General features: G+C 43.4%; 3 protein-coding genes across 3 annotated transcripts; 2 read left to right on the top strand and 1 right to left on the bottom strand.

Moving 5' to 3' along the window:
• Positions 1-3,769: 3,769 nt before the first annotated feature.
• Positions 3,770-8,115, top strand: LOC125772091 (all trans-polyprenyl-diphosphate synthase PDSS2-like). The gene is made up of 4 exons (XM_049443449.1): positions 3,770-5,333; positions 6,960-7,286; positions 7,350-7,762; positions 7,836-8,115. Exons 1-4 carry the CDS (start codon positions 4,993-4,995, stop codon positions 8,105-8,107), a joined length of 1,353 nt encoding a protein of 450 aa, XP_049299406.1. The 5' UTR covers positions 3,770-4,992; the 3' UTR covers positions 8,108-8,115.
• Positions 8,116-9,750: 1,635 nt separating this feature from the next.
• LOC125772090 (all trans-polyprenyl-diphosphate synthase PDSS2-like) lies at positions 9,751-12,609 on the top strand. Its single transcript, XM_049443448.1, has 3 exons — positions 9,751-10,091; positions 10,594-11,339; positions 11,410-12,609. The coding sequence occupies exons 1-3, from the start codon at positions 9,757-9,759 to the stop codon at positions 11,679-11,681; spliced, it is 1,353 nt and encodes a 450-aa protein (XP_049299405.1). The 5' UTR covers positions 9,751-9,756; the 3' UTR covers positions 11,682-12,609.
• A 48-nt stretch (positions 12,610-12,657) lies between these two features.
• On the bottom strand, positions 12,658-14,701 carry LOC125772364 (zinc finger protein 48). The gene is made up of 2 exons (XM_049444013.1): positions 13,526-14,701; positions 12,658-13,419 (listed from the first exon to the last, which is right to left on the bottom strand). Exons 1-2 carry the CDS (start codon positions 14,109-14,111, stop codon positions 12,665-12,667), a joined length of 1,341 nt encoding a protein of 446 aa, XP_049299970.1. The 5' UTR covers positions 14,112-14,701; the 3' UTR covers positions 12,658-12,664.
• Positions 14,702-17,663: the final 2,962 nt, after the last annotated feature.

Below are 17,663 nucleotides of genomic sequence, written 5' to 3' on the forward strand. Positions count from 1 at the left end.
ATGAATTAATGATATTTACATTAAAAAAAAATAATGGGTCTTCCGAGGGAACATCATTTCACACAACACAAAAGTCTGTGTCTTTTAAGCTGGTAAACCGTTTAGAGAGCTAGTACGGCGCCAGTACTACCGCGCAAACGCTTCTCTTTTTGGCAGGAACGCTAGAGCATTAAATCTTGTTAGTAAACTCCCTTCAACTCTTGTACATTGTATGTGTAATGATATATTGCGTGTGTCATCTGTGTGTTACATACTGTAGATAAGTTAAAGCGAGTCGCATAAACACTCTCATTCCTAAATGGCGGCATTTGGTAGCGCACAATGCTGACACGAAGGACCAAAAACATAATCCCCCTAGCCCTGTAAGGGATAGCTGCTAGACGTGCGTTAACAGAGCAAACAGGAAATCAACCATGGTCTGGTCGTGTGTAATTACACACATAGTATTACTGCTGCTACCGTACTACTATAACAGCTACCGAACTGTACTAAATGACAGCTACACATTTTTAAGACAAACACTAAACATTCTCGAACAAAACGTACAAAACTTGTGAACTCATATACACACACACACATACACACACTCACATACGCACATACATCCTGTACAGAGGGACATCCAAAGGCTACACTAAACATTGACACTACTTATAATACTTATATTGCATCCTGCGAACTGAGCAAACACGCGGTACTGAAGCGTCTCTGTGTGAAATCGTACGTGAAATGGGATGCAATCGGGTGAAAAGAAACGTTAACTGAAAATCTACGAGAATGCCAATGAAAATGCCACAAGTTATATGCTTTCGATGGTTCTTTGTCGGTTGTTCCTACTAATTAGCACAACGGGAAGAAATGGAAACATGTTTCCAAACGCATCAAACTGCAACAGTAAAGAATCAAACAGAAGAAAAAAATTGCGTGCTACTGAATCTTTCATCTGTGCCAGTAATATACTGAAAAAAGCGTGTGTTTTTTTGCAATTTCTAAGGACGATCTGTTACAGTTTTGTTTTATTTTATTTCAAATGCATTTCTGTCTCTAGACATACTCAAGTGATTGAGTACTCCGAACAAATTGCTCAATTTGTGCAATTTTTTTTTTTGCTCTATTCACATCAAGCGCAGTGCTGCTGCACCGTACTGTAGTGAATAAGATTAGTGTAAGCGATTTCGTGTGTAATAAAGTATAAGCAAATGGCGAAACGACGTGTGCTTTAGAATGGATGGGTTCATCGGACAACAACAACAACAAAAAAACAAACAATTACTCCCAGTGTGTATGTGTAATCCGGGCGGATGACGAAGAATAAATAAGAGCTTTGTTTTTCGAAAAAAAAACAAAAACGACGACGAAAGATCACGTTACAAACCCGTGCTAAATAAGCCTTAAACCAAACTTAAAACCCTTTTCGATTATTAGGAACATTTTCGTTGCGTGAAGAAAGAATGTTACATTACCCGATGCATGTCAATGGTCAAAACACACATTAGCAATTTCCTGTTTCGAAACTGAGGTCGGTTGTAGGTTGGGACAAAAAGCGAAATTTCGGACCGGAAACTTTTATTAGCCGAAGGAAGCAAAATGCAAAAAGGAGTTTTGTTAGCGCACAACGCATATACATTAGATTGATCACTTATTCATACGTGCACGAGTGAGTGAATCGTAATCGCAAAAGGAAAAACAAAAAACAAAATAAACCCTAACTATATAATGGAAAATAATAGCAAACGAAGAGAAGCAATATTTGCAATCTGAACAATGAAGGTAAATTAGCAAAAAGTAAAGTGAACAGGAAAAAATAAAACAAACAAAAATCACTTATGTAGACTAATGAGACGAAATAAAAAAAACACACACACACACATCCCGTAAGCAAATGCTAAAGTAAATATTATAACATACACACCATTTTACACTCAACTGAAGAAAAAACTGAAACCAACCAAGAGACAATGATTGAGCAACAGTAGATAAAAGGGGTAGCTAAAAGATAGAATGAATGAAATGAAAAGACAATGAAAATTATGATAAACCCAGATTAATGTTCTGCGGTTTGTTCATTTTTTTTATTTCCAATCGCTTTTCCAATTAATATACATAAAGTACACACACACACATGCCTAGGACACAGTGCACGTGATGCGTTTTTCCGGTGCCTGTTTAGTGGAAAAGGGTACAGAAGATAGGAATCGGTTGAATCAGAAAGAGAATGAACTGTGGTGGTAAGGTGCCTCTTGTATGTAGATGGCTGGATGCTGGGAGTGTTTTCCTTCGTTTTGTGTTTACCATAATATCCAGCATTTGGCTAAAAAAGGTATGCAGTGTGCGTATGAGTGTGTGTGTGTCGATGTGTGCGCGCGAGAGTGTGTCTTCTTTGGTAGAAAATGTGAAGAAGTAATAAAGTGTACTCAAAATTAAACGAAAAAACGCTTCTGGAAGAAAACGGATTGTAGTGAAAAGGGTGTGGAGAGAGAGAGAGAAAGAGAGAGATATCCAGTGTTGAGCGAATATCGGTTGTGGTGTCCGGTAATCGGATTTCTTAACTTTTGGTTCCAAAGTACGAAGAAGACGAGATTTCGCTCTATCCTCCACAAAGGGAATCCCATTCAGTGCTTATGGTTATACTCTGTTACTAAACGATAGCGAGTTATAGGAAGAAGGTTACATGGTATGTTATTTTTTAAATAATATTTTCTTAAACTATTTTTTTTTTGTGCATTATTTTGTAAGCAAATGTAAAAGCGGTGGAAATGTGTTCGCAGGGAACGAGAACAATGCAGGAATCATGGTTTGCTTTTGAAATGTTTGTCTAAGAAACTAAAAAAGCGAAAATAAACAGCAAAAAATATCTAGTAAATCTAGGTTTGCATTGCTAGTGTGCTGTCACTACTTAACTGGGATTGAGAAATGACAGCTCCTCTGGGGAAGCGTGTAGTACAGGTGTCATTTGCATATTAGTACCCAATATGCGGTATCTTCGTCATAAGATAGTTGTTTGTGATATATCACATTTACTTTTATCATTTGCTAATAACACGATCAGCTTGGTATAAATATCTAAGCACCAAAAGCATCTGTACGTACACCATTAACTTAAAGACCAATCGAAATAAACTTACGTCCGGGCGCCATCGATGTCGACTAGCAATGTTCATAAAGTGCGATCACCTTCTAAACTACGATCACCCACCCTTTTTACGAAAACTACCATCGGAAACCGGTTTCGCATAGACCAGAAAGACTAAAGCGTTGCGTGTATATCACACTATCCCCCTAGGAATAGAAATCTTGGAAACGTTTCGACCAGTGAAGGAAGGAAACGCATTGAACGCAAAGTAGGTACTCGCGCACTCACACGCAGATGCGTGCGCGCGCGAGTGAGTCAGCCAGCCAGTCGGCAATATTTAAAATTACCGTCATCTTTCCAGGGTCTAAGGAGAAACCATCTATGCCACTATATAGTGCTTCGGACGGGCTTCTTTCGTTAGAAACCAATGGGGTCCGCTGTGACGGATATTCATTAGGCCCGGGCAGGCGGCAACGGTGGACGATGATGGTGAGATCATACAGTACTGCTGTTTTACAAGGCCGCAACAACTACAGGTCGCGTTCAATCAACTGAAAAAGGAGGATACAGAAGCAAAAAAAAACGGTATAAACACTTACAAGGTGGCGAATTCCGTTTGTGCATGTTATGTTTTGAAATACATGCTTGCACCATACCCTACCTTAAAATGCGTGTTTTACTGGTGTTTACCAGTACCACACCTTTGTGGATTTGATAAAGTTATTGGTGAGGGATTGGGGATGTTCAAAAACCGATAGCCAGCTTAAAATCAATGTGGGGATAGATAAACTCCATAGGCGATAATATTATCAGCTCTGATAGGGGACCTATTTTCATGGTAGATTAAGTCCTCTCACATGTTTCGCGCTTACTCTTCCATAACGAAACCAAAGTTTTGCAGTTTTTTACCGTCAAGTGAAGATTATTATTAAAGTCGTGGATCGGTGATCTTCCGATTTTCCTCCGAGTTCCCGATGTGAACCATTACAACGCTTTGCGAGTGTTTGGTCAGTGTGGGAAATGATTTAATAAAAATGTAGCACAGTGTTCATGCTTTCCCGACCGCCGTGTACGAGTGCCATCCCGGGGAAAACTTTCGCTAAGACACTGACCGAATGGCGCGAACGTGTTGCGAGCGGCAGTAACACCATCCAAAAGCAACGTGATCCGATCCGGGTCTGGACCGTTAATGGTCGTCGTACTCGTTTGGAGCGAAAGCGGAAGGAGAGCTAACCGGTGGCCGACATTGAAGTGATGTGGCCCGGATTGTTGGTGCAGGTTATTTTGCATGCATTCCTCTCCGTTTACGCATCTGATAGGTAACAAACGACGTCGGCGAATTTGTGTAAACATTTGATTTTCGTAGCATCTGTTCCACGATATATGTTGGTGGATCTTAGGCATTTGAATTCTGATGCGTACGGGATACACCTGGTGTATTATTTTTTTTCTTAACCGTTACGATTACGTACACGAAGTATATATATATATATCAATGTGGATCCAAAGACTAGGACTAGACGAGATCAACATTTTTCTCTGCCACTCATTCCAACTGTTTGTGGGAGCGAGTGGAGTGTGAAGGCTTGTCCGAAATTTCCCTTCCATCTGAAGAATTCGGCACACGTACGCACGGTGGATGGTGGTGGGGAGAAGAAGCTCTACTCAATGAGTTCCACGCGCATCGACCTCTGGTGGGACGATAGAAAAAAGCCAGTTCCGCACCGTGGCCCAGTACAGTGCTGGTGTTTGATCCGAGTGGTCGCGTGTTAAGCCCGTTCGTCCAGCGCGTATGGAGTGTTAAATTGAAACGGTGATCTTCATGGTATTAGAAACGCACAAAATCTGCTGTTAGTTTGTTTTGAAACCGGATAGACAAGTGAGCGAGTGTGGAAACAGATCGAATAGCAAAACGCATTATGGCTATGAGTAAAGCGATACGGCTATGTGGCCATCTTAGGCAGTGGTCTAGTGTACCGTCTCGGAAAGTTAAGCTTCACCCCGGGACTCTGTACAGTGCCACGGTAGTGTCGCCGGATGTACGTCAGTTAAGTACCAGCAGTACGGTGCAGGAAAAGTTGGCCACCAAGAGCGTCCAGAAGCATGATTGGAATCGGGCCGTCAGTGAGGCGGAAAAGATCGTTGGATATCCGACCTCGTTCTTAAGCCTCCGGTGGTTACTGAGCGATGAGATAGCGAACGTGGCGCTGCATCTACGGAAGTTGGTCGGCAGTAATCATCCGCTGCTAAAAACTGCCAAGTAAGCATACGATCGCGTTGCTTCATCCGTACTCTTAGTTGAAATTCATTTGTGTGGTTTTATGATTGATTGGTGTGAAATCTTACGAATGACGATGATCTGCTAAAACTCTCTCTACCATAAAATATACGATCGCGATCGTGTGTGTGTCTGTGCGTTGCAGTGATGCCACCTGAAGAGAGCTGAAAACTCTTGAAAAACCGTTCCAAACTTAAATGTCTTGGCGGTATTTGAGATCCTCATATCCAAGATGGTGGCAAAATTTTGTGAAACAATTGGACACAAATGGACCACACCGTTACGACACAGAAAACAAAACGTGTTCCACTCGCTTCGTGTTAGACGGGTCGACGAGCTTACCTAGCGGGGACGATGTATCTTGTGCTTTTTGAAGGGAAAAAAAACCGGTCCCGCATGTTGAAACCTATTCCCAGTGAAAACTATTCGTTGTCATTTTCAGTCACCGAATATTATTAGGTGGGAGATCTTCACCACCACATGGATGATAATATTGCTTTTGTTGCTGGTCTTTCTATTTTCTCATCCTATACTAAACTGCATCTCCGTGAGCTCATCGATCGAGTGAATAATAAAGAAAACTGGTTTTTTTTATTAGCTTATAAAATATGATAAACCTGTTATAATTCTTATGAAAACTCAAATAAAGAAAAACAAGAAGTTATTTTAAGTTAGCAACTTAAAGAAAACAGTATAAAAAGGACTTGCAATAATGGGTAACATTTTTTTCCCGCGCGCTTCTTTTTCCACTAATGACGTGCTAATGACTAGTAATATTTTTTCTACGTTTAAAAACATCTTAAAATTAGCAGTCGTTTTTCCTTACAATACATTCAATGGAGAAAAATTTATTAATTATCTTATTTTTTCTTCGTTAGTTAATCACCTTCAAGCTTCTAATTGCTTTAGCAAACGTGTACTCGTTTTTGGGTTTTTGTCATTGTTATCTATCCAACTGCCTTGGGCAGTAATTAATCACTTGGATGGATGAGTTTGCTGATGTATTTTATGCTCCGTTCGTTGCGTTACAAAGTTTCACCGCCGCAGACACCAGCAAACAAAATCGGAGTGTCTTAAAGCTTGCTGTGAAGAATACAAATTTCTTCGTTAAGCGCCACAAGGACGATCACTTGACATTGGTTGATGTTGTAGCTCTGTAGAAAGCGTTTATACATACAACCATCATCAGCTATGATTGGTATGCAGCTGGGTTTAGGCCCACTTCCTGATCTACCGAATAAGAGAAAAGATATGGTGGATATGGGCGGTCCGGTGGTGCATGTGATAAACGGCGCCAGTCCACACGGCCGGACCAGGTTCAAATCCCATCCGGACCGTTCCCCCCTAGCAAGGACTGACTATCCGGCTACGTGGTAAAATAAGTCTAGTAAGCCAGAAATGGCCGGCGTGACCTGTAAGGTCGTTAAGCCAAGAAGAAGAAGAAGAAGAAGAAGATATGGTAACAAAATTGACGCAATTGTTGGATAGTTCATTTAGATCGTAGTTTTAATTTTACTTTATATTTATATAACATCTTGATATAAATGCTTATTTTCTTACTATGTAAAGTTAATTCAATATCTTAATTTTCTCAAATTTCATTTATAGAACTTTGATCTACAACGACAAAAATCAACAAGCATGGGGACTGATCGTGCTGCTCGTATCGAAAGCTTCTGGCCATGTCGCCACAATTCCCGATATGGAACAAGACAAGAGTGCGGGTGTACTTCATTCACAGCGTGCCCTGGCCGAAGTCACGGAAATGATCCGCACTTCGCATCTTGTGCATCAGGGCATGCTCAATCTGCAATCGTTCGATAACGCCGGAAATGATCTGAGTGGTGACAGTGATATGATCTTTGGCAACAAGATCGCTCTGCTCGGTGGTGATTATCTGCTTGCCAACGCTTGTCAGCAAGTGGCAACGTTAAGGTAAGCATAAACGGTCCCATTGCAACTGCCAGTCTAGAACTTATGGATGGTTTGTTTACGCAGGAACCAAGATTTGAACATGCTCATTTCGTCCGCCTTCCGTGATCTGGCCGAGTCGAACTTTATCGGTGAACGTGATGAACAAAATAATCCACTGCCCACCAAGCCGAGCGCACACGCAAAGGAGCTTGCCACCGACGTAAACAGTCTGGATGATTTGGGCTTCGGTGACCTCGAGGATAATACCGAACCGATGAAGATTGACGGTGTTGTGGGCAGTCCGGAAAAGGAATGGTCACTACGGCACGTGCTCGGAGGGGGTAGTTTGCTTGGGAAAAGCTGCCAAGGAGCGCTGATGCTTGGCGGTCATCCAGAGTCCCTACAGAAGCAAGGATATCTGTTCGGGAAGCATCTTTCGTTGGCTTGGCAGGCATGTATCGATATGCAGCCGTTCTTGTTACCGAAGCTTCCAATGGGTAAGTGAGAATAAAACACGCGGTTCTGAAGTTAACGGTTTTGAATGACCTATTCTTCACCTCTTTTACATAGGTGCGCAGTTCAGTTTGGTATCTGCCCCGGTACTTTTCCAGCTGGAGCATGATAGTGCACTGTACGATGAGATCGAGAAGGGTCGCAAATCTGTCGACAACATCGACTACAACAAAGTCCATGAGGCGGTCCTCGAGGGACCCGGACTGGAGAAGACCAAAATTCTTCAACGCAAGCACAGCTTAGCGGCAATGAAGGTACTGAACGAACTGCCGGCTACAGACGCCAGGAGAGCATTGCAGAATATAATTCTAGCCATGCAAGAGCTGTAATGTAACGCTGCAGATTGATATTGGGTGGAAGAGAAGAAGCAAAAGAAAGCAAATGTACAGTACACCGTAAGTCTACGATAAGAAGATTTAGTCCAAAGTTGATGTAGTTGACCAGCCGTTGATCATCGTTGCCGCTTTAAAACTTCATCGTAACTTCTTCTGCAACTATCCAACCAAAAGTAAGTTTGCCGGTAATTTACCATATTCAATTCCAATTTCCTCTCAAACTCAGTTTCCATACATTTCAAATTTTAAAAATCGAACTCTATCTTGGACTTAAACCAATCTTGTTTCATTTTCTCTACAGCACGCTAGATGGCGCTGCAGCTGCATTGCAGTATTTTCACCGGACCACGAAAACGCTTGGCTTGCCATTGACAGCTGTCAGCCGATTGCAAACAATAACAACAGTGCGTAAATAATTGCTCACATGCCGTACAGGTTTTAAAACAGATCAATTAGTGATACAGATTGTTACACTAAACATATGCGCACAATCAATATAATGGCGATGTTGGAATGTTTAACATATTGTGTGTGAAAGTTGTACAACTGCTAGGTAAAATAATTGTCCTTGCACGTGTGGTGCACGCAATTTAATACCGATCAAATCATTCGGTGAACGAACGTGCTTAAAAATGGTTCGATAATTGTATTGACGAATGAAGTAAAAAGTGAAAAGTTGTGCTACCCAGCTGTTTACACGCAACAGGCTGTAAGGACAAAGTGCTACGGAGTGCAATCGCGTACAAAAAGGACACTGTTCTTCGACGGAGCAAATACTGTTCATATTACGGAGTGCGGCATAGAAAAAGTTACATCATCGAGCGTTTGTTTTGCTTCGTATATGTCGCAGCACTTAGCAGCTAACCGCTGATCGTTAGCTGCAACCAAACTCCAACAAAAAAAACCTGTTTCTTGTGCGAAGGAACAAAACCCCACCCCCAAGTCGAGGGTGATTTAGCATAAAAGTCGATGTCGATGGTTTGCAATTCGTCAGTCATCTTGGTTTCGGTTTATGCAAAGTGTCGTCCTCCGTCTCGAATGAGATTGAGTAAATATTTCCTGCTTGTGCAAAATCTTATAAATGGAAGGGTTTATTTAACTGCAGCAAGTGCATGCTTGGCAAATAACGTCCATCCGCGCGAAACCTCAGCAGCAAGCCTAGCCCTCGTGTCTACTAGTAACGATCAGTTTGTGCGAAGTGAAGTGCAATTGATTTGAAAAAGTTTCACTTTTTCTATTTATCCAATTGATACGACAAGCGGAACGTGTGTGGCCGTGAGAGATGCGACCAATTGTCCGCGCCTGGATGAGCAGAGAGTCAGTGAAAGCCGAACTGCTGCAGTGTAATTTTGCGGCTGTACGTGAAGCATAAACGCAACCGCGGTGAGCGTAAGCGTAAAAGGTGTACGATCGCTCCTGCCAAGATGAGAACGGAGAGCACCCTTTAGCTGCCAGTGTATCGCATTCGCATTGTTCCAATCGTTGAAGAAAAGTTGTGCCACTTTCACGTGTGTCATCCAGCAGATCAGTGTCAGCGTTTGTAGTGTAAAGTTTGCCAAGAAGGTTTTAACTGTTGCCTGGGGCAAATATTCACAATCATCGTTATCCCTGCACGCCGCACGCCTGCACCGATCGCAAAAGAAATGTCGCTCGCTAGAATCTACGGAATGCAGGCACGGCTGCGGACACATTTGCAGAAGAGTGTCGTGACGCTAACCACGAGTATTCCCAGATCCCAGGTGCTGGAAAGTGTTCCGCGGCGATATATCGCTTCGGGTTTGGTATGTCACGACAAGCTAGCCCCGAAACCTGTCCCCAAGCATGATTGGAATCGGGCCGTCAGTGAGGCAGAAAAGATCGTTGGTTATCCGACGTCGTTCCTTAGCCTTCGCTGGCTCTTGAGCGATGAAATTGCCAACGTAGCGCTGCACCTAAGGAAGCTGGTCGGCAGCAATCATCCACTGTTGCGAACAGCCAAGTAAGTAGGGCAACCATTGTGTCCACCGCAAAATGTATATTATGATTTTTCTTTTGTAATATTCCCCGCGAACGTACGATGGAGTGATGTGTAGTCGATATTTAAACTGGTTTTCTACGAAATGCGTAATGTACGATGCGACATGAACACTAAACCGGTTTTGAATTTTTAAAAATTTATATTATTGAAGAAACGCATTACAACCATGTGCGATGGAACCGTTTTTTGACGTCATCAACATGTATTTTTTTTAAGGAATAACGATCGTTCCTTAGCTCGATCGAATGCGGAATGACGTAAATATATTCTTTATTGTAGAAATTAATTTTCAATACAAACATTTTTAACATAAATAAAAGAGGATTTATTTGAAGCTCACTTTACGCAATGATTTGTACACATTATTTTTGTATTGGTAACTTTTCTCCTATTGCGTTCTTTTTTTAACTTAATCTTGATTAATTAATAAGCATAAAAATAATAAAAATTATTTTCGTTCCAGGATACTCATCTACAACGGCAAAAACAACATGCAGGCCTGGGGATTAATTGTTCTGCTAATGTCCAAAGCGGTCGGACATGCACCGACGGTACCAGATCTGGAACAGGATAAAAGTGCCGGCGTACTTCAATCGCAACGTGGATTGGCTGAAATTACGGAAATGATTCGTACCGCTCATCTCGTCCACCAGGGACTGGTTAATCTGCAACCTTTGGATGGTGCCGGTAACGAGCTGGGCAGTGACAGCGATACGATCTTCGGCAACAAGATTGCCCTGCTGAGCGGGGACTATCTGCTCGGGAACGCTTGTTTGCAACTGGCCGGTCTCCGGAATCAACCGCTCATCGAGCTAATTTCATCGGCCGTTCGTGATTTGGCCGAATCGAACTTTGTCGGCGTACGCGATCAGCAAAACAATCCTCTTCCTTCGCGTCCCCTAGAATCATCGGTAGCTACGAGCAATGGTAGCACCGGATCGCATGTGGATCTTAGCTTCGGTGATATGATCGACAACACGCAACCGCTCAGCTTGGCCGGTGTGATGGGTAATCCGGAAAAGGAGTGGGCCCTGCGGCACATACTCGGTGCGGGCAGTTTGCTGGGGAAAAGCTGCCAAGGTGCGATGATGCTCGCAGGTCAACCGGAAGCATTACAACGGCGTGGTTACATGTTTGGGAAGCATCTCTCACTAGCATGGCAGGCCTGTATCGATCTGGAACCGTTCAACAGTGATCAGGTTCCATCGGGTAAGAACACTTGGCAGATAGCAAATGAACCGGGTGACTTTTATTAATATTTCTCTATTTTTTATTTCAGGTGGACAATTTAGTCTAGTGTCTGCACCGGTTCTATTCCACCTCGATCACGATCCTACGCTGTACGATGAAATTCAAAAGGGACTAGTTTCGGTAGATAATGTAAATTTTGGCAAGGTGCATGCAGAGGTTTTGAAAGGACCGGGCTTGGAACGAACACGCGCACTGCAGAAGAAGCACAGCCTTGCCGCGATGGGCGTACTGAATGAGCTGCCACCGTCTGATGCACGAACCGCACTGCAAAACATCATTCTTGCCATGCAGGACATCTAGCGAACGCCTTATTACCGTAAAGCACTAAACGACGCATCGCAACACACGTCTTTTCAGGGCTCTTTTCGTTCGACGCGCATAGATACAGCTTCAAACGGGGAAGCAATGTCATGGAAAAGAGTTAGCTGATGAGAGGAAGAGAGGGAGAGAGAGAGAGGGAGAGATAGGGCAAGAGATGCTAGTTGCTCGAAGACTACTGTTTTAGCAAAGCAGCTACTAAAGTGCTACACAGCAAAACGTACCATTCCGTCCAGAGTGTGAATTTTTATGATTACGGTAGATAGAATACGGAGCAGCGTTATCGAAGTGGGAAATAAGATTATAAGAAAATAAGAAAAGTACTTTGTAAAAAAAAAGTAGATTCATTACCGCTATCTCTCTGTAGCTAACGAATGGTTTCGTGGCTAGATTCATTGTCAGCATCATGGCAACTGATCAGACTACGAACTAGCAGAATTAGAAAATATGAATGTTAACAAAAGCATCTGTTAGAAAACAAAGCCGACACAATCCATGTAGAGGTTTGTAAATGTGTAAAACAATCAGACAACGTTTTTTTTGCGTTATACTCGCCGTAGTTCGAGGACAAAAAATGTTAGGTTTGTAGCCGGATAAAGTTTAACCGCACTAGTTAAATGGTGGTTCACTCAGAGATCGCAGCAGTGTTTGTTTTTTAGCTGTTTTAGGACACATCGTACTCGGTCCAACGGACTTTAATAATGCTAAGTGGGTTATTGGTTGTGTTTTGTTATGGTTATATTTTTGTTTCCTTCCTTCCTCCACGTTATTTTACTTTCGCGCGATAGCTCTGTTTCGCAAAAAAAAAAACTGTTTCATCCACCTCTGTATGTATTTACATCTTCGTTATAATGTAGTTAACTATTTAAAACACTGTTTGTTGAAAAGATATAAACTTAACAAAACCCAACGATACGATCGTTCGATCGGGTGTTATCGAGCTTCCCTGTAGGATGACAATTGCCTCAACTGTCCGTTTCCCGCCGTCCTCCGCTGCTAGCGCTTCTTCGCTGTCCCGTTTCTCCGTCTTCCTCGCGATCATCGTCATCATCCTCGGATGTGGTCGATTGGTCAATAATCTGTGTGCTGTTGTGCCGCGCCTGTAGATGTCGCTGTAGATCCCGCCGGCGGGCCAACTTCTTGCCGCACAAATTACACTCGTACAGCGAACCATCGTGCTGCCGATGCAGTCGAATGTGTTTGTTCAAATTGCTCGGATCACCGAACGGTCGCAGACAGTATTGGCACTTGAGCGGCTTAAATCCGGTATGCGTGCGGATGTGAATCTTTAGACCATACTTGCGCGAGTACAACTTTCCACAGTAGATGCACACGTGCCCTTGCTTGGAAGATCCCATATTGCTGACGATCGTTTCGAGGTGAGCGGCCGTGACCAGATGCGCACCGGTCGGTTCATCCGCCGGTACCGGTTCGACCGGCGGTGGCTGATGCAACCTGTGACGGTGTGGCGACGGAGGCGAAATGTGATCCATTTTGACGGCGTGTGCATTAAGTACGGGCCGGAAAGCGGAATTACGCCACGGCTGGAAATCGTACAGCGGACTGAAAGGAGCACCGTAACGGGTCGCAAGTGCTTGATGTAAACGGTGCCAAAGGATTGAGATCGGTTCACGATTGCAGCTGGTGGCCAGGTGAATCTTAAGTGGATTGGGATATTCGTACGACTTCTGACACAGGTGACAAACGTAACAATTTTGTCCTAGTTAGGGAAAACAGCAAAGAACAGGCAATGTTTGAAGGTTAGGCTTTTTCTTAACTTAAATTTAGATATTTATAACCTTTTGTTTGCCCTTTGAGTCACTTACTTTGAATGTTAATTGGCGTGAGAAAAGGTATTTGCATGTGCGCTATCACATCTTCTGAGAACCACAGCTTCAGCTCCTCACCATTGTTGACATCGCCCGTGAGTCTAACACGTAGCAGATGGGTCGTGGTCAGCTCTAACAGTGCGTTAAAACTGCGCACATCGCTAGCCAACCGGATCGATCGGATCCAGTTGGAACTTTTCATTGCCGTGACCGATTCGTTCGCCGTCAGCAACCCCGTCGACGATGACTTCCGTATCATGGTCGTTCGCGGGTTCGCGGAAGCACCGTGTGTGGAATGGTGTGCCACCTTTAGGCATACTTCCTCCGGTATATAACCCTTCGAGACGGAATCGATCGGTAGAAATCCGATCGCACAAACGGCGGTCGATGGTGAGCCAGCGCGCCGTGCGATCGTGGCGGACGTGGACGATTGTGAAGATAGATCGGCATAAGCCTCGTATCCATCGGACATTGGTTCGGGACTGACGTTAAGGTGAAGATCAATTTCCGGACGAAACTTGCGCACGAATGGCGGAGAACCTTCGGCACCCGGTGTCGTTGCAAAGGTGGCCGAAGGGAACATTTGGTTCACACGGAAATTAACTAAAAGCGGAATATAAACGAATGTCCAAAGGGGTTCACAAAGAAGCACACTGAAGCAAGCTGGATGTATGTAGCATCCTTTCAGGTATTCACTCGCCACGAAATTCTCAAGTAATCACAATCACTAACAAATCCTTTTAAATCTTCGACAGGATACGACAACCTCTCATGGTCACGTGCCAGCTCGTTCTGCAGCTCAACACCTCCTGTGCGTCATGTTTTTATATAGAATCGCAAAACACAAGGACACACGCTGGCCCCTTTTTCGCAGGAGACAGGTTACGACCGGGAACCAGGATCAGGTGGTACGCTCGCACGGGCCCGGGGTTTTTCTCGGGTGTTTACGGCCGGTATAGCTTTTTGCCAAACGCATTAGCAAGTGTGGAAAGTACACCCGCCAGCAGGGCGATGTCCTGATTCCGTTCCCTTGCAGGCGCTTGCACTGTCACCCCACGAAAGCAACCGGAACAAAACCCGAACAAAACACGGCAACAATCCGGCGGGATTGCTCCGCCCTGCGTGACTCCCGGAAGGTTTTTGCCAGAAACTGAGACAAACTGTGACGGGAGGGAAAGCAATACAAAGTCACGCTAGTGAGGTTGGAGAACAGGAAAAAAAGGGAGCGAAATCGAAGGCAAATCAAACAGCATCCGTGCAGCGCTTGGAACGGACGGTGGCGACAACAAGTGCTAAAAATCTCACGACATTCCGGAGGGTTGACGGGCCTTACAACACCGCATAATAGTTTTTAAATGAATTGATAAAGATCAGCTACTTCGTCGGTTTTTGGGCAATTCGCTCTTTCACCCTACAATTCATCATCGTCGGTTCGTCGGTCAGTTTCGTAGCAAATAAAGCCCTCCACAGTGGTAAATGATCCGGGTTCGGAAGCGGGGAACGATGCGGATAAATCCTTGCGCACCCCTACTTCCTGCTGCGGTTAATCGATGGCATGCGCCAGGCCACACTTATGCTCTTTAAATGACGACAATGCTAGGGGGTTGATCCCTTCGCATGTCGGCAGGACGTCAGAATCATATGTTTTTCGGCGTTCGCCATTGAGCCGAAGAACCTGTGATACAACCTGTGGCCTAGTCCCGGCTCACCATCCACCCTCTTCTCAACGCGTCTCATCATCATGCGGAAAAAGCCATTCAGTCAGCTTAGTGCCGCGGCAGCCATGCATTAAAAAAGGGCTGCAGGGTTATGAATTGTTTTTCTTACGAATGGTGGCTCGGAATCATGGTTGGTTCCGCACACTGAATGCATCGGAAACGAAGGAAAAAGGGGTTTAAAATTGTGCGGGTTTATGGCAACAGCATCGATGATGGTACCCCGTTCACCGACGGAATCATTGAATCATCCCGGCGGAAAAGGGGTTTTCCGTTTAGTTTCGTTTTGTTTACATTGCATTACGATTCAATTAGGATAGGGCGACTTGTACACAGCGGTGAGAGGGTTGTTGGTTATGTGCGCTTTATGAGCCGGTTTTTCGGTAGGTTTTTCCACTCTGAGTGCTGGGGATGGTTTTTCGGGTTATGGTGTTTCGAGATTTTCCGTGAGGAAGGTTTTTAGAGTTGCACTTTTTTGTGCAAGACAAAATCACACATACACAAAAAAAGCATTATGCAACAATAGAAAAATTAGGGTTGATAAAAGTGCCAATCGTAGAAAGACGATCATTAATTATAGTGTGTTTGTTCGGTATGTTGATGATCTTGTTTTATTCACTCGCAACTCGTTGTGCTGTTTGCAACTTTTATTGCTTTTTCTTCTCCTTTAGCAAAAAGGTCTTGATTTGGAATTAATTTACTATATAGCTAGATAAGTCAGGGAAACGTTCCGGATGGGATTGAGTAGAGGTTCTTTCTTACGATGAGTATCTCTCTCTCTCTCTTCTTGGCTTTTAACGACCTTACAGACGACCATTTCTGGCTTATTAGACTTATATTTACCACGTAGCCGGATAGTTAATACTTGCTACGTGGGGACGGTCCGGATGGGATTTGAACCCGGTCCGGCCGTGTGGACCGGCGCCATTTATCACATGCACCACCGGGCCGTCCCTTACCGCCATGATGATTAAGATCACTTATTGAACGAACAGAAAGTAAATTGTATAAGGTTCTAAAAATATTTCTTAAAATGTTTAATATTTATTCTCTTCATTCTCGATTTGGTTTGGTAAGAAAAATTTTTCACTCATCTTCTCAATAGCAAAAACGATTTAAAAACTTATCTCAGCATATCACATTTCATTAAAACATTTTGCTATCCTCTTAACAATACATCATTTTCCACTTGATCTTACATCCGTGCGGCTTATGTGCTGCATAGAGAACAATTGTTCCCTGCTGCACCTTTATCCTACGGCACAATCTATGTTGCCCGCGCTCACGTCACGGCCGTGTCAAAGCAAAATTAGATATGAAGCGATAAAAAAAACGTACACCTCCATACCACAATGATTCATCTTCTTCATTAGATATTGCCCAGCAAAAAAAATGTGAGGAAAAGAGAGGATCCGAACGAGTATGATTACAGCCGATATCACGTTTTTTGTGCGTTTTCATAGCGATCATAATTGTTTCGTCACATTCGGTTCCCTTGCGCAAATTGATGCATTGGCTTAATAATAGCAAATCAACTGACCCTAATGAAAAGAATACAGACACACACACACGCACAGATGAAAAACAAAAATAAGAAAAACAAAATAAGAAGAAGGAAAAAAACCCTCCCCACGAAATAAGAACACAAACGGGAGGGAAAAGCGTGAAAAGCTCAAATATTATCACTACATTTGCGTTTTTGGATGGAATTGTTTTTCGTTTGCTTCTCTCTTTCTCTCTCTCTCTCTCTCTTTCTCTCTCTTACTGTTGTTTGGTTTAATGTTTTCCTATATGTGTTCACTTTCATTTGGTTATCTTCTTTTTTTCTACACATTTCATCTCGATATAATCTTAACAAGCACAATGAGGGGAGTACCACATTTGTGCGAGAGTGTGATGCAGCACTGCATGAATCTGCAAATGCAATTCAAACATCAAGGGTAGGATGACGCAAATGTGGACTGGGATGGTGAGTCCGGATCACCCGAAATGAGTCGTTAGCCGTGTAACGCAGCAGGATGATGCCTTTTTCTTGTTCGACCTCGTTGTTAAGCGGCCAGAACCTGGGCTGGATGGCCGGAGACGTACGTAGCACCATATCGACCAGATATAATCCGGCCGAATGTACCGAACTGTACAGGCAATACGACCCGTTCCGATACCGACCCGATGTAGTAAAAGAAATAACGAAGGCAATATGCTCTTATAAACGGGGGAATGTACGGAACGAGAGTGACTTCAATGCTCGGTAAAGAAAGGAGTTTATTGAAGTGGGTGTAAAATTGCGATAAATGAAGCAAGGGTTTGATATTTTAATGGTAAATATTTTGCTTTTTAATCTATATTTTAGTAGGTTTTTTTATGAATAAATTGAATGAGTCTTAAATCAACTTAAAAAGTTTGAACACGAAGAAAGATAA

Source organism: Anopheles funestus, chromosome 3RL, assembly GCF_943734845.2.
Source record: "Anopheles funestus chromosome 3RL, idAnoFuneDA-416_04, whole genome shotgun sequence".
Lineage (NCBI taxonomy): Eukaryota > Metazoa > Arthropoda > Insecta > Diptera > Culicidae > Anopheles > Anopheles funestus.

What these genes read in the sequence shown, in the direction of transcription:
- LOC125772091 (XM_049443449.1), top strand. Translation starts at nt 4,993, where the DNA reads ATGGCTATGAGTAAAGCGATACGGCTATGTGGCCATCTTAGGCAGTGG. An exon ending in CCGCTGCTAAAAACTGCCAA is followed by an intron (nt 5,334 to 6,959) that starts GTAAGCATACGA and finishes TTTCATTTATAG; the next exon opens with AACTTTGATCTACAACGACA. An exon ending in CAGCAAGTGGCAACGTTAAG is followed by an intron (nt 7,287 to 7,349) that starts GTAAGCATAAAC and finishes TTGTTTACGCAG; the next exon opens with GAACCAAGATTTGAACATGC.
- LOC125772090 (XM_049443448.1), top strand. Translation starts at nt 9,757, where the DNA reads ATGTCGCTCGCTAGAATCTACGGAATGCAGGCACGGCTGCGGACACAT. An exon ending in CCACTGTTGCGAACAGCCAA is followed by an intron (nt 10,092 to 10,593) that starts GTAAGTAGGGCA and finishes TTTTCGTTCCAG; the next exon opens with GATACTCATCTACAACGGCA. An exon ending in CAGTGATCAGGTTCCATCGG is followed by an intron (nt 11,340 to 11,409) that starts GTAAGAACACTT and finishes TTTTTATTTCAG; the next exon opens with GTGGACAATTTAGTCTAGTG.
- LOC125772364 (XM_049444013.1), bottom strand. Translation starts at nt 14,111, where the DNA reads ATGTTCCCTTCGGCCACCTTTGCAACGACACCGGGTGCCGAAGGTTCT. An exon ending in CACGCCAATTAACATTCAAA is followed by an intron (nt 13,420 to 13,525) that starts GTAAGTGACTCA and finishes TTCCCTAACTAG; the next exon opens with GACAAAATTGTTACGTTTGT.